This window comes from Dermacentor albipictus, chromosome 9, assembly GCF_038994185.2.
Source record: "Dermacentor albipictus isolate Rhodes 1998 colony chromosome 9, USDA_Dalb.pri_finalv2, whole genome shotgun sequence".
In the NCBI taxonomy this organism is placed as follows: Eukaryota; Metazoa; Arthropoda; class Arachnida; order Ixodida; family Ixodidae; genus Dermacentor; species Dermacentor albipictus.
The window spans coordinates 105,717,003-105,733,263 of record NC_091829.1 but is presented as its reverse complement, the minus strand read 5'-3'; the positions used below and the strand labels follow the sequence as shown (position 1 = coordinate 105,733,263).

The window sequence follows — 16,261 nt, the reverse complement described above, 5'->3', positions numbered from 1 at the left end:
CCCTTGTGACCTCTGTTTGATTTCACTCAACATCAGAGAACCTTAATGGATCATTTTCGTTATTGTAGAGCGGCGCATTGCTAGTGCCGCATACCTGCTTACACAAGTTGGCTTCATAGACATTCTTTTAAGAACAGCCCACCTACAGGCATATACCAAGTTACCCAAATTGGCATCAAAGAGGTCTGTTGAAGAGCTGCACGTATGTAGGCATTGCCACATATTCAATGACTCAAGCTGGTTTGATTGTTGGCTTCGAACCTTGTTAGCTAACCTTCGCCGTACAACGCACTAGACGGGAGACAAACCGGCTTCCCAGTGACCCAGCTAAGGAGGAGGGCGATTAGATACGAACAAACATGCATATAAACAAACACATGGGGTACATACTTACATTGTCCAGCGAAAGTGCTTGAAGTAGGCTAAGAACTAAGAATGTTAACGCGTAAATAGAAATCTGCGAACCTGTACACGCCGCACTGCTTTGAGGCGTGCTCTGTGAGATCGACGACGGATACGATGCTGTCCACCATGGGCTTTAATTCGTTTTCAGGGATGCCTCGCAGGCGACCGACCAGGTACAGGTACTCGTACGCATTCATATTGTCCAGTAGGCCTCCGAGCTGGATGCAGTAGCTGATCTGGGACTGCCACTGCGGTGGACGTGAATAAAGAAAAAAGATATATAATCCACAAGGTGAAGAGCATTACAGAGGGGAGTGAATGATATCAATAAAATAATAGAAAAAAATGTAAATAGAAGAAAAATCAATCACAGATGTAGGCAAATCTGACAACCAATACGTCCTATCCTAAGCAAATTTTCACACCGTTCGGAAGCAGTAGGGTTTCTGCTTATTCACGGCTTCGCTCGAACTCGGGAGTAGTTGCGGCACTTGATGCTGCGTCCGAGCGTGGTCATGGCTTGCTGTTGAAGGGCTTAGTGATGGTGCCCACGTATGTTGTCTTGTCACACTACGGCGTCTGCTTTCGCTGGCGCTGTAGCTGAAACTCCTGTCTGTGCTTCAATATCGAGCCCGTATAACGCGACGTGAAAAACAAATATTGCCGCATTACTGGCAAATATGTAAGCTCTTTTCGACTGGAATGAGTTGCACGCAAGGTAACTTCTATTTTAAAATAAGCGATAATTGCGTTTCTAATGAAATTCGGGGCTTGGAGACACGTTGCACTGCGCTTGCATTTTACATCGACCACGCTTTCGCAGGCCCTTCCCGGCCACACGGAAACATTCGCGGAACTCCCTTCAAAAGGAATGCATTGTTAATGCGAAGGCATTAAATGTTCCACGAGGAATAGAAGTCGGCGTTGTTCGCAGCGAGTGGTGATCATCATCATCAGTGATACCATCTCAGCGTCTTGTACGTCCTCGGTAGTAATACATATATATATTTGGAACAAGTTAAAGTTAGGTGACTAACTTTAAATCAGAGCAAGGTGGATTAAGGTAGACTTGTGAAGGACACGGGACAATGTATGACATTACGCATCATAAACGTAACCAATCAATTAGAGATGACATTTTGCTTTCGAATTCAAATACCGCAAAGATATTTAGATGACGGTCAGTCATTTTACGCCTCAATCTAAACTACTGAATTGCGTTGTGGAAAGGATGGAAAAATTCGGGACCCTTAGGGTTTCACAACGAAGCGGCTAGTCCGGTCGAAGGATTTTCTTTAGAATGTTAATGACACATGTCACCGGGGGCAAACAGGAGCATTCAAGAGCGTCCCGACAGTGTTTGGTCAAGAGCACCTGCGTTCCAATGGGCGAACCGGAACAGGAGCACTAATGGCAGAGCAGGAGCAGTATGGCTAAGCTAGAGTAGTTGACAGCAGTTTGAGCTGCTCCTGCCCGAGATGTGAACGCGACGTGGCGCAAAGGCGTCATATCCTTCTATTTTAGTTGAGATTCAGCCGTTTCGGTTGAGTGTGTGGCAACAACGGCGGCTAAGAAGTTAAGTTGGGATGATAGCCACATCGCATCTGGCGTCACGTGATTCACCTTGTTGATAGGTAAATGGCTTATTAGAGGAGGTAAATTACCTATCGACGAAGGGGTCAGGCAAGGAATCGCAATCTCTCCAGTGTTGTTCACTGCATGCTTAGAAGTGTCCAAGCTAGTAGGAAGGCTTAGGACTGACGATGAACGGTGAATATCTAAGCAGTCTTCGGCTTGCAGATCATATTGCCCTGATCAGCGACCCTTGCGACGATTTCGGTAAATGATCGAAGACCTCCACCGAGAAAGTGTGAGAGCGGCGTTAAACTTTATAATGTTGTACACAAAGGCAACTTTCTATAGACTGGCAAGAGAACAACAATTTAGGATAGCCAGTCAGCCTCTAGAGACTGTACAGCATTACGTTGATCTAGGTCAACTAGCCATAAAGGACCCCGTTCATGAGGAGGATATTCAAAGAAGAATGGAACTGGGTTGCAGTGAAAACGGAAGGCAATGCAAAATCATGACTGGGAGCCTATTGCTGTCTTTGTAAAGAAAAATGTAAAATGATTGCATCATACCGTTGATAATAAATGGGAAAGAATCTCGAAGGTTTACAATGAAGCTCGAGAACACATGAAGGACCACAATACCAGCAATGAGAGGAAAAACGTTACGCGTAACGTCAAGAAACAGGAAGAGAGCGGTGTTGATCAGTGAGCAAACGGGCAAAGTCGATTGTCTAGTTGATGGTAAAAGAAATGAATGGAGCTCGGCAGGCTATATGTACTGCATAGACTAGATAGTCGGCGGATCATTAGAGAAAGAACGGTTCACCGTGCATCTTCCTACCGCGGGGACGGAAGCGTAGGCGAGGACGACAGAAAGTTTGGTGGGTTAATGGACGAAAAAATTTGCAAGTGCAAGTTCAAATCAGCTAGCTCACGACAGGAGTAAATGCAAATCGCAGGGAGAGGCCATCGTCCTGTAGAGGACACAAAGAAATATGGCTCTGCTATAATCAAGAGTAGATGTAAAGCATGAAATGGCTTCTGGCAAAGCAGATTGATTGGAGATGATACTAGCCGCAATCTTAAAATGGGTATAGTGCTTGTTCGCAACGGCGCACCCAACCACACCACAGCACACGGATCTGCTTTGAACTCTATGTCATTGCAAGGGTCGTTCCGGCCAAACAGCCATCTGCGGCGTGTCGGACGCTGACGATTAGGCGAGGCAGCGTTTATCGAGAATGCGTGGAAGCCGCTCCGCGGTGAATGTCGGTGAATCTGCGCGATACGAAACTCGGCCGCTGGTTATGCCCCTGCATGGGCTATATTCATTGGCCAGCCCCTGTTGCCATTTTGCCTGGGTACGTTTTGGAGAATGATGAATTGTGGGCGTAGCGAAATGAGCTCACGTTCAAACCTTTTCCTCAAGGTGCTAGTTCCTCTTGAAAAGCAGCGCAAAACGGCATTAACCGACTGCGTAATGCCGTTTTGTCCCTGCCGGTGGAGTCCCTGTTGGTGGAGTCTGCGGCTCTACCAACAGGGAGGCGCTGTCTTCACCGCCTGCCCTTGCTTTAGGGCTCTGGTAGAAAGATAAAAATGTCGCTGCCTTTAGTATTACTCATAGGAATTAATGCAATAATTAGTAGGGGGATTCTGTTGCTTTGTCTACAGGAGCTGCCATCGGGGCGGTTCAGCCAGCATAGGAGTTACGGTTAGTACTAGAGCTTGGCTAAACTTTGTCCTTCTGGCTTCAAACGGCTTCGTGACTTCACAAGCTCATACTTTTAGACAAAGTGGTGTGTAATTAAGCATTCGAGCAACATTATTAACGTTCTCCAACGGCAGAATGTGAGCACAGGACCTGTAGCACAGAAGCCCGATACTGAGACCATTACGCCTTATGAATTGCTCGCAGGCGAGTCAGCGCTTTGAGACGCTTGGTGCGCTTCGCTTTGCCTACTCCGACAGGCTTATCCGATGCAATTAGTGTCGACTGTGTGTGTTTGCAGAGCTTCTGAACTTTCAAAGATGTTTACATCTCTGAAATTTAAGGGAATGAAGGTAGATAATGCGTAATAAACGAATTCGCAAGAAGGTCTGATGCCACAGGCATGAAGATGAGACATATCAATGTACCAACATTTAATGTTTAGTGCAGTGATGTTGCAAAAGAAATATCTGATATCTTAAGACACAGGATACATTATTCCATGTATCGGAAATAGAAATACTGCTACACGTCTTGCCAGATATATCAGGGTAAAAATACATGATACGCAAAGTCTATCTAAGATACATGCATCTTCGATACGGCCCAGCACTGATTAAGGCATGCCCACTTGTCGGAATGGTGGCTTCGACAACATTCCGTTATTCTACACCACTGTTCATCACGCCGTGGAGATAAAGAGCACAGAGTCCCACTTACCTGGCGGATGTTTCCACTGAGATTCGCCACCGCGGTGACAGCGTCCCCGTCCGAGACACTGATCAGTCCGGCCAGCATCTGAAACGTGGTGGTCTTACCGGCCCCATTCACGCCGAGGAGGCCAAAACACTCGGAGGGCCGGAGCGCCATGTATATGCCACGGACTACGTGCAGGGTGCCAAACCGCTTGTGCAGATTCCACGCTAGGAGCGAGTAGCCTGCGAGCCCGTCCTGCTGGCGCGCAGCTTTTACTCTCTTCTTCTCCTCCTCCACGTCTTGTTCACCGGGCAGTTCCTCGATCGCGAGGGCGTGTCCCGAATGCAAGTAGCCGGACATCAGGAAGATCATGAGCGCCATCAAGAGCAAGCCTTCGGCTAGAACGGCCGATAGCTCAAAGCCTATTCCGTTGTAAGTGAATTGCAATAGACCACCGGTGCAGTCGATCCCGAGGAAGTAACCTGTAAAAGATCAACTTTTACAAGCGATGGCATAGAACGAGAACTCCCGCAACTAACACCAGCCGCCGAGAAGCAGCGCTGCGAAGGGCTATCTCAATGAGGGCGGTCAACTGGCAGAGCTGATTTTCGGTTTGAGCAGAAACTTTGATTGTAGGTAATAAAAATAACAGTTGAGAGGATGCTATGGGTAGTTTATATTTTACTAAAGAGAGGAAAATAGGGCTTAGATATTGCCTTTTCGCATCTGGTCAGAACGAAGTTTGCGCTGTGCACTTTTATTGAAATATTTTTCTTAAAACAATATTTCTCACTGATTTGTCTTGTTGAATTTAGTATTTGTCCTTCTCGGAAATTCTAGGCCTCTTTCTTTGTCTAATGCTTCTTTAATAGTTGGTCTCATTTCTTCTGCGCTTGTCGGCATTCAAGAAATAATTGTTTATAGTCACCGATTTCGTTTTTTTATTTAAACTATGCGTACTCCCTTAACTGGATACATCTTGATATCCATCGGAATGGGCTCCTTTTTAACTCGCCAATTAATTGATATATAGGCTAAGTCGCAAATTTTTGGTGAAACTGTTCCCGTGAGATTCACACCTCTCGCTACACGCGCTCTTTATTTGCGTTTGCTTCCCCGCGCTGCTAAACGCGTGCTTAACAGTAAGCCTCTCCGTTCCTAATAGAAATACTCCATTATTCTGAACAGCTCTATTTCCTTGAATGTAAACCTCATTGTACTCGCTTAAGAATAAACAGCACCTGGGTTTCTAGGAACCTAGGCCCTTACAATATTTCCTTGCCATAGAAATTATGCAGATACTAGGGAAGCCTTCGCGCCGCCGCCGTCGCGGCTGTTTTCATGCCAACGACGTATGCGCTGTTCGCGCGCGAGCCGATACAGGGACTTCACTGAGGCGGAGTGCATTTGGCTGCAAAAACTATGAAGCCACGGAGGAAAGAACGCTTAGGAGAGGGCCGCGCTAGTGAAGAGACGAGCTGCATTCATAATCTGTGGCGGAAGCCCCGTGTCTTTCGCGATGAAGCTCTGCGAATGGTAGTTTAACCTGCCGTTGTTCAAGCAGCTGGTGAGCTTCGTACAAAAATTACCAGAGGGAACTGTGGCGCTATGTCTGCGGGAGGTTCAAGCGGGCCGGTTCAGCCAACATGGGAGTGATGGGCAGTAGATATATGTGCCTCAACTCCCTCTTTCTGGCTTCACATGACTTCGCAACTTTCTAAGCTTGTCCTTCTACACAAAATAATGCGCAAGACATAATTACATAAGCACAATTAAAGCTGTCCGACGACATAACTTGAGCACAGGACCACGAGCACATAAGCCCGATGTTCAAACCATTGCACGACGGGCCCATGGTTCGAGAAGAGGCATAAAATGCCCTCACAAAATGGTTGCGCGAAAGCAAGCGCCTTCAGACGCGTCGCGCGTTTCGATTTGGCCACATCGACAAACTGAATCGTTGGAATTAGTAGCGATTGTGCGTGTTCATAGTCATCGGCACTTAGGAAAACATAGATGGATTTATGAGAATGAAGGAAGATAAAGCGTAATAAACAAAGGTGCAAGAACGTATTAATCAACAAACACTAAGTTCAGACAAATGCATGTACTACCCATCATTCGTATTGCTCCTTTTTGTTGTAACAGTTTATTTGGCTCTATTTACAGAAGCTTTTCGTGGCTGCCCACGGGGATCTTAAGGCGTGATACTTCTATTCCAGTTGGGCTCAGCAGGGTCGGTTTCATTAGTCCAGGGTTCCATTGGCCTCAACCGCCCTGCGAGTTCGCTGCACTAGGCCGATTTGGTCTTTATAGTGGTCGCTGGCCAGCAGTGCCTGCCATTACTGCGCACTTGGGTTTGTAATAATGGAACCGCATTTGCTTTCAGTCATTTCCTGTAGTGTGATAGAGAATGGGTTTCACGTTACACCAGGGGCATTTGTCTGCACATTGTGTAGGGTGCATTTTGTCTAGTATGAATAGATTGGTAAATGTGCCTGTTTGAAGTTGCCTCCTGCTGACAGCCTCTTCTCTAGCAAGATATTTATGTGGAGACAGGTATATCTTTCCGATCCCTCTGTAATGTGCTAGAATGGCCGAGTAATCCTTGTGGACTGGTGAGGGATCTTCGAGTTCGGGATCGCTGTGGGCTCGGTTTGTATTATAGGCTCGAGATACCCCGTTCGTGTGTGCCGCTACCCGCGTATCCCACTATCCTCGCGTGTCCTGGAGCGCATTTGATCCTATGTTGGACCACGGTTTGGTGTTTAGAAGAATGTGTTGTATGCCTTTCCGCCTCGAACGTTCATGGAGTGCGGGGCAACTTACTCTGTCATTCAGAATATTACAGTGGGCTGCTTATGAATCATAGATTACGGGAGTGATTTCCCGGTCCTGAAGCCCTTCGACTCTGCTAGGGCGACAGCTAGGTCCTCGGCTTCAGTTACGGTACAGTGTTGTAGTGAACCACTAGACAATTCTTGGTGCTCCGGGCTTATCAATCCCGCCACTATTCCTCCTAAGTTATGGTATTTCTTGACCATATCCACGTACACTGTGTTGTTCTTGTTGGCAAAGGTTCGCTGCTTTTAGTATGCCCGTGCCATTCGTCAGCCTTTATGGAGGTTTAGAAAAATGTTTTTGGGAATTCGTGCCACTCGGATCCTCCAGCGAAGTTCATTTGGGATGTCCATTGTATTGGTTATTTTCCTTATCTGTTCAGTATATCCAAGTTTTGGGAGGAGCGCTCTGGTCATCAGAGTTTGCATCAGCTTCTCTGTTTGAACCTTGAGTTGGGCTTCTCTGTGTTCTCAGAAGGCGTTGTGGGCGCCCAAATCTAGGAGCTTGTCTGTCGTCGTGCTGACTTGTAACTTGACCGCTGTTTTGTGCGCCTTTCGTATGATTATTTCTGCTTGTTGTTCTTCAGGTGCCTGACCCCCCTTTGATGTATGTGAGGTCTGGACTTGTGTCCGTGCTTACGCTGTTGCCTGTTGTCGTGGGGGATGCTGGGTGTGTTAGTAAGTCGAGATTGCAGTCTTCTACTTTTCTTGTAATTATGCATCCTCTTGAATCCTGTCTTGGGTAGCCCCAGGTGAGGTCCCATGCATTCAGATCTCCCAGTGCTAAAGGGTTGGTTCTGCCGAGTTGGCATGCTTTCAAAGAAATTCGGCGAAGAGCGGCCCCTTATGCTTGGGGGAGGGGTACTGCTGAGATTTATTACCAAGACACCGTTTCCGTTTAGTGATGATTTGTACTACGACAAGTTTTATGTTCGTACCCGGTATCAGGTAATGGTTGTTGTTGTCTTGTTAACCAAGATGGCCACATTGCCTTCAGTCTGCTCCTCAAAGGCCTCATTCTCATGCAGGGAGGGTCTTCCTCCTGTCTTCTGGAGTGTGGTAATATCTGGCGACGTAAGGTGGGCATGTATACACTGATTGAACGGGCCCTGTTTCTTGCGATATTCTCAGCAGTTCCACTGCCAAATGTCTAGGTGTTCATGTTCTGCCTGGCGTGTGCTTTCCATCTTAGTTCACAGGGCATGTGCCAGTACTTGGAGTGCTCGTGCCACTGGCCAGTGCCAGGTCCATGGTAGGCACGTTATACCTTGTCCTTAATGTTTTTTATTGTTAACTGCTTTTTGAGGGAGCTTTTGACCTCGTTTATTTGCATTCATATTTGTGCTGTATGTTGCGGCGTCATTTGTAGTAGCATTTGCTGAAGTGTTCTGATCGTGACGTAATTGTTGCCTGCTTCCTTCGCGTGTACCTGTGTTGTTTGCTGTGCGTGAGGCGCCGCTGCATCCTCTTTAGATTTCTTAAGCTCTTGGACAACGGCACGAAGTTCCGTCATTCCTCGTTCCTGCTGCCCTTACTTCATTCTGAGTAGCTGAAATTCATGCCTGAGTGCTTGATTTTCTGTCTGTAATTTCTGTTCCTCATATGAGCGCACAGTCATGTTGGAGGCTACTCCCACTGACCAGCTTACCTTGCTATTGCCGCCGTCCTCCAGGATCGGCCTCTTCATCTGCTTCCTCTCCCTCTGGTTCTGTTGCCGTTGCTGGCGCTGTTGCTGCTGCGGTCCTCCTGCTAGGGGAAGTGCCGGGAAAGATTGAAAGTGAGGTCTCGATCGGCATCTTGAGGTTTCTTTGTCGGTGCTTAGCCCCTGTTTTTGCTGCTGCTGCTGCAGTCCTCGTTGGGTGCCTCTGTTCCTGCCTCTGTTTTTACCTCTGCCTCTGGCTGCATGGGGGGTTGGACGATGTCCTGGGGTTTTGAGACGAATTGGTCACTCCAGTGTGCCTTTTATATGGCCTGCGCACAGCCCACACTTGGGCGAGCAAGTGTGGTTGTCTTCTGAGTGCAATGTTCCACATTGTCTTCAGGTTTGGACGTTCGGTGTAGGGCATACATTGAACCTGTGTCCTTTTTGCATGCACACATCACACACTTGGTGGGTTGGCCGGTATGGATAGCAGGCCACCTCCCCACCGTTGTATAAGACGAAACGTGGTTCCGATGGGCCGTTGAACGTGATGACCGCTGCTTTGAACATGCCTAGCATTCTTGCGTGTTGGACGGTGGCACCTTGCGACTATACTTGCAGATAATTCATTAGCTCTTCTGTCGACGTGCCTTGGTCAATTCCTTGAATAACGCCAGTTAGCCTGTCTTCAGATACCGCTACATAGGTGTTAATTTCGTAGTCCTGACCTCCGAGTTTGGGATGGGTAATGTGGCGAATGATTTCTGTTGTGTGCGCATGCGGCGTGCTTACAATTATTATGTTGAATCCATTCCGCAGACGCAGTATGAAATCTTCATCCTTGCAGTGTTGGAAGTGCTCACACACTTCTCAGCTGCCCGTGAGAGCTGCTATGTGCTTAGCTTTTTCACCTTATTTCTTTCTTGGGTCTCATAATAATTTTGATGTCGTTCTTGGGTAGCGTCAGCAGCTTGCGCCTCATCCCGCGGTGCGCTTTCCGACCATTGGTGTTGTCAGTCGCACCGACTCCGGCACTGAAGGCCTGTCGAGCGGTCTGATCAGTACCGGTGCATCCCGATGCCGCGTCACCGTGGAGATCTATGGACTGTAGCCCACTCGTTCTCGCCTTCTGCATGGTGTGCCTTCCGTCGCTTTCTGCGCTGACGCTTCGATAGTGGCAGATTCCAGTTGCCGTCCTCTTAAGTGACCTTTGGTTGTTGTCTTGTTTCGGCGAGGGGGCGGGGCGGGAACTAGAATCTACCATATGGCCGGAAGTTTATTTCATTGACTGGTACTTGTCGGCTGAGGTGCCAGCTAGGGGGATGCTCCATCTTCTGGCAGCTATCAATTCCATCCATTGGGCTGGTCTCAATAGTGGCGTTTGTGCTATGTTCTGCCGCTAAGCTCAGCGGCCCGGTGTTGGGCTAGACTTATATATAGGCTTAGCGGGCAGCACCCGCCTCGCATTTACAAAATATGGGAAGAGGGTGAACAATGGGCCTTCTGTGGTGCCTGGTGTTGGGCTAGACATATATGTACGTTTAGCTGTAGGCAAAGACGGTGTTATTCGGTAAAAAAAATTAAGATCCACGGAACCGAGGTAACAGGTCAGATCAGCATGGCGGTCCTTTTAGCATGTCCATCATTAGAATGGGGACTGAGCAATAACAGCCCCACAGCTCCCTCTTGTAAATGTGATAAAAATTCTGTTGTTCAGCCAACAAGGGAATGACGCGTAGAACGTGGATTTGCTCAACTTTCATCCTTCTGGCTTCAAAATGTCTTCCCGAATTTGCAGCCTGGTCATTTTTGAACAATGTACTGCAAAAATATATATAAATAGGCAGTATTAAAACTGCATGGCGGCTCGTTTCGAAGACGGGACCTATAGCACAGAAGCCTGACATCGAAGCCATCGCGCAACGAACGAATGCATAGACAGGCGGCATGGAACGCTGTTATAAATTTCTAGCGGGCACGATAGCGCGTGAGATGCTTGCCGCGACTAGATCCCACCACCTCGACAAGGTGAACCGCTGCAATCAGGAGCGATAGTTTGGGTACCCAGTTTTCTTCACTTAGAAAAATCTGGATCACTATGAAATTTAGCGCACTGAAGGCAGACAAAGCGTAATCAACAAAATCACAAGAATGACTTGAGCCATAAGCTCGAAAATCAAGCAAATCTGTTTACTACCCATCTTTACCAAGCTGGCTGGATGATTGCAGTGCCAGTTCTATCTAGTAATTATTAATGGGAAATCATTGTATGTTTCAATCATTGTCCGCTACGAGTCGCAACAAAATTCTCCTCATGCTGATATCACCAGTCTCGTTTATGACGTCAGTATACAGAAAATAGGGGAAGGGACTGAAGGTGGAATAAGGTTAGTAAAAACGTAAAGCAAAGTGAATTAAAGTGGATTAAGGGTAGCAAATGATAGAGAATGTAGATTGCGTTGATTAAGGTGCATTAAAGGGCCCCTGAAACAGTTCGGACAAATTTTGTAGACGCGTAGGGTACAGCTTAAGCAGAACATTCACACCACAATTTAGGTGAAGCGTTACGTATTAATGGAGCTACAAGCGATTAGAAGTTACCCTCCTCCCCAGCCATGTTTTCCTCCTCAACTCGTGCGCCGAGCGAGCGGGGCTAAGCTCCGCCTTTACTGGTCCTGCGTCACGATGCGACGTCACATCGTCCACTTCCGGTTGTTCGGAGCCCGCCCCCGCCCTCGCGAAACCTCTCCGCTATCCGCTTGGCTGTCAACCCCAAGCGAGAGCTATCGAAGCAGCGTGCGTTGCGAGCATTCTCTCGTAGCTCCGAATGTGTCTGGTATTCCGTTAACCACAGGCAAGCTGGTCATTTCGGCAAACGACTGGAGGCATAAACTCAAGCTGATGAAGGAACTTTGGCGCGTAGACGTACGTGAGTGGCCTGATCGGTCTGCACGGTCCAGACACTTGTTGGCGCAGCGCTTAACCAGCCAAACAAAGCGCTAATACTGCTCTAACCAAGTGTAAAACATTTTAGACATTTATAAAAACAACATGTTGATGATTACACTCATGCGAGAAATACGCACCAGCAGCAAAGAAGAATACGCTTCGTTGCTGCTACTGCGTATTGTTGAGCTCCATGCCACCAGATGGCTGCACCGTGCAAACCATTCACACTTGCCCTTCTGCTCATCTCGGCCTTGCGCTTACGTTTGCCCTAATGTGGGACTCGCGAAACGCTATTGCGTTAGTGATCTTCCGATGTAAAGTGACGGCCACAAACGCGCAAATCCTGGCGCAGATCGGATAGCTGCAGTCCGATGCGCAGCAGCCAGTTCGCTCGTACGCTGCCTTGCAGAGGGACACGATGTCGCAGCTTGACGTATTGCCAGTCGATACGTTTGCAGTCCACAAGGTAACAAAGTCGAATCATAGTGCTCGCGAAAAGACTGAGACCAACTCTGACCGCGGAGCTCTCGTCAAAATGGAGTACGTTGTAACACAAGCAGACGACACTTGCTGTGTGCCGGAAGTGCTAAAGTGTACTGAAATATTGTTCTTCTGCATTCTCTTTATGTTGCTTTCTTTTTATAAAAACAAATTAACTAACATTCCAACTCTTACGAAGATCATTTGTTTACCATAAATTTGGAAAAATTATCGATCACGCATCCTGTTCAGCCAATCGGATAGCTCGCACCACTGACGTCATATGGGTGATTTCGGTCATATGGGTAGGGGCAGCTTGAAATTCCGCCAAGCAGTGCGCTGCAATCGGCAGCGATGTGCATTTTTAAAACCTTATAATAAATTACACGCTTTACGCAGAGCACTTAGATGTGTCAATTATTGATCAGGAGGACCTACTCTAACGACTCAGTACGTTTGTAGAAAATCGTCAAAAGCGTTTCAGGGTCCTTTTAAGTTGGCCTAATATGGGATGAGGTTGCTACAATTTAGAGCGCAGAGTGAATTTATTCGGATTATATGGTAATAAGGTGAACTAGCGGCAATAACATGGATTAAGGTCGGTGCAAATTAGATAAAAGTGGTTAAGCGTGTTATAATTTCGACTGAAGCCTATAAAAGTGAATTAAGGTTGATGCAAATTAAAGCAAGTTGTAATAAAATGGATTAAGGTCGATTGAGGTCGACAAATATGGGTTAAGGGTGGTCCAAGTGAGAGCCGGGTGAATTAAAGGGGAATAACGACGATTAAGCAGGATTGAGGTGTGCTGAAGTGAAATAAGGTGGATTAAGATTGGTACAAATTAGAGCAAAGTGAAATAAAGCTTTAGCAAACTAGTGTAGTAAAGTCCTACTGCTTTCGAATTGAAATCGTGTAACGATACTTAATTCACTGTCATCTTGTAGGGATTATATGCAAGCAGCAGCTTTGTCACGTCTACCACGCCTCGGTGACAGCGAACCGCGGTCGTGTTCGCTGTGAAAGTGCGTGGAACGCGCTGGCACTTGCACAGCCACGGCGGCTCCATCAAAGTGGGCAGGTGCGTTCTGCCCGAGCGGCTGCCGCACAGCGGATGCAGTTGGCCTGTGTATCGCACCGCACGTTCGCAGAACTCGCCACTTGGCGCTGCACGCTACAATCATGGAAACGCAAGGTCGGAAGCATGGCACGCAGGCGAGGTGAAGGCGAGGCGAAGCAGGAGTGCTCATCTGGATCAAGGTGGATGAAGGTAGGAGGTGTGTATAACTGACCTGCAGCCGACATTGAATGAAACTTTCATTAGAAAGGATGAAGTGAAAGGAAGTATGCCTGCCTTCTTAGCACAAGACAGCAAAGCGCTAATTCTACTGGTGACATCTGCTTGCGGTAGTACGCAGTCTTCCTACGATGTCACCTTTAGAGGTCGGGTGTGCTTGACCCTCAGGCTTGCGGCGGCAGGACAGGCCAGATCAGATGTTTGAGATCGACATTGATCGCAGGGCAGTTAGGGCATCCCACTTGTGTTCTGAGAGAGAGGAATCGCTAATGTTGCTCGCTTGCAAAGACAGATGACGCGAGAAAGCGGGGACATTTAAGACCCCTCAATAAAATCAATGTAGCAGCATACTTTGAAGAAAGCCAATGCTTGCTTGTGTGCCCACCGATTGCAGTCCAGTGTTGCAAGGAACTTCTTGAGAAGGACGCTTCACTAACTCGACGCACACCATTTGAAATGGAAGACTTGTGCCACCTACTGGAATTCTGCATGAACAACATGCAATTCTTGTTTTATATGCAGCAGTTCCAAAGAGAAAAGGGACCTTCCGTTACAGTCGCCTGTGCAACACTCGTCCTAGAGGCACCTGGAAATTCTGCGATGACCTCGTAGAAGACCGCTACAAGCGTTTTTGCCCGATACAAGATGACTGGGTTTGTGTGATTGGACGCCAAGACGTGCTGCCTTTCCATGGGCATCTGAACTCTTTTATACCAAGTACCCAGTTCACCGTGGAAGAAGCAAACAATGGAAAAATTGCTTTGCTGGGCGTCCTCAGAACATGTTCTCCCAAGGGCATCACATACAATGTGTATAGGAAGCCGACGAACACGGGGAGGTGTGTGAGGTTCGACTCCGCGCATCCTAAAGGCCAGAAACTCTCCGTTGTCGCTTAACTGTTCTCCCGCGCGTTGTGCATCTGCTCCAAGCCTGGACTGCGCAAGTGACAGCTAGCCGTGGTAAGGAAGGACCTCTCCAATAACGGCTATTCAGCACAGCTTCTGAGAACTCAAGAATTGCGGTCTTACGTTACTAACACGCTAGCGTAAAAAAAAAAAGAGAAGCAGAAACAGGCAGCTGTTCTTTACGCGCAAGGCATCAATGAGGCAGTGGCAATAGTTTTTGGCACACACGGCGTGAAAAGCGCACACGTGCCAAAAAAAAAGAAGCTAAGACCGAAGCTCGTACGCGTGAAAGTCCCATTGGAAAGGTCAGGATTTCTAAGAGCAATCTACAAGATTCCGTGCAAGAGTTGTGACGCACTCGTGAATTTCAAAAGAAGGATTCAGCAGCACCACAACCATTTCAGGAAGCGCAATGCCAGTTGAATAGCCATGACGAGTCATCACATGGCTACGAACCGCATCATCGATTGGGATGCTGCGAGCATAATTGCGACAGAGAAACGACTATCCTCAAGATTATTCTTAGAATCTTTACATATTCAAACGACCAGAAACGCGGTTAACAGGGCACGGGCTAAGCTCCCCGAGATATACTTGCGCCACTTTGCGCCCACCTAACACATAAATAATGGCCTTCTCTTGCGCTCATCTTCATTGTGAGCAAGGGACCCGTAGCGGTCTTGAAATGTGATTTTGTGTTTTATGTCTTTTTGAACTTTAGGCGAGTAGCTGTTTTTTTTGACAATGTATCACCGTCGTCTGACGAGTGTTCGACGAACTTTGGACTAAACACCTCTTGAGTGTTTCGCCGAACATTACGAATCGCTGACGGCACGAAGAAAAACAGGTGTGCTGATGAAGTTCCGACCATTCTAAGCCATTATACCTCTTTTACGCCTTATCAGTCTGCGTCGAACTGTTACGAACCATGATCAAACGTACTTGGGCGGCTGCAGCGCCGCGCTGACCGGTTTCGGAAGCGATCTGCGACGCCGACAAACGGTGCTGACTGGCGATATGGCTTCGCAGTTTGTGTTCCCGCCGCTTACTTAGCGTTGAAGGGAGACGTGCGGAGAACGCTGAAAGCATGTTCGGAAAGCGTCTGCTACTTCAGCACCGCATAAGGGTGCTAACGCCGGCGCAAGAGGAGGAGAGAGGAGATGGCGCTACCTTTGTTTCATTTAGGGCTGTAGGGGCCCACAATTTCTCTAGAACATGGAGGAAGGAGAGCGCAGGAGACGCGCCGAGCAGCAGAGACCTGTTGGAGAGATTTTTTTTCGCAAGGGAGGCCTGGGACTCATACACCAAACACCAACCTTGCGATAGCAACCACGCTCATGAAGCTCTCGCTGCTGGTCACCCTCCGAAAATGAGATAAAGTTTTTCGGAGAGTTTCTTTTTCGCAGCACATTCTGTTCACGACACTACACAAGCTGCAGTCTAGACAAGCTGACTCTGCAGCGTCATGTGTAAGCATGAAAGGTATGTTTTCGGTCTGTGAGTGTGGGTGTAAGCCAGCAACAGACCCACTCAAGTAATTACGGCGTGGGTCTTCGTCATCTTCTTCAACGTGCCATGGTAAAGCTCAGGAGCGCGTCCTCTTCACTAAACCTGTGTTTCGTAGGCGTGGTTCTGATGCGTGCCGGCAGCACACACTTCCGGCGGTTTTTATGCGAAGCATATTACGAGAGCTCAACCCAGCTCCTCAGGCGCGGCGGTGTCGCCTTCAATACCACGTGACACCGTGACGTCACGACAGAGGAGAAA

At 47.8% G+C, this 16,261-nt stretch overlaps 1 protein-coding gene across 3 annotated transcripts in view; it reads right to left on the bottom strand.

Annotated features, from left to right (window-relative positions):
• The window catches only part of LOC135907193 (phospholipid-transporting ATPase ABCA3-like), a 327,820-nt gene that overhangs the window by 45,236 nt on the left and 266,323 nt on the right, over nt 1-16,261 (bottom strand). For all 3 annotated transcript variants that reach the window (XM_070525205.1, XM_065438877.2, XM_070525204.1), the window contains 2 exons: nt 4,408-4,865; nt 466-653 (listed from right to left, as the gene is read on the bottom strand). In XM_070525205.1, coding sequence (XP_070381306.1) covers nt 466-653; nt 4,408-4,865 — 646 coding nt within the window. The remainder of the gene's footprint in view (nt 1-465; nt 654-4,407; nt 4,866-16,261) is intronic.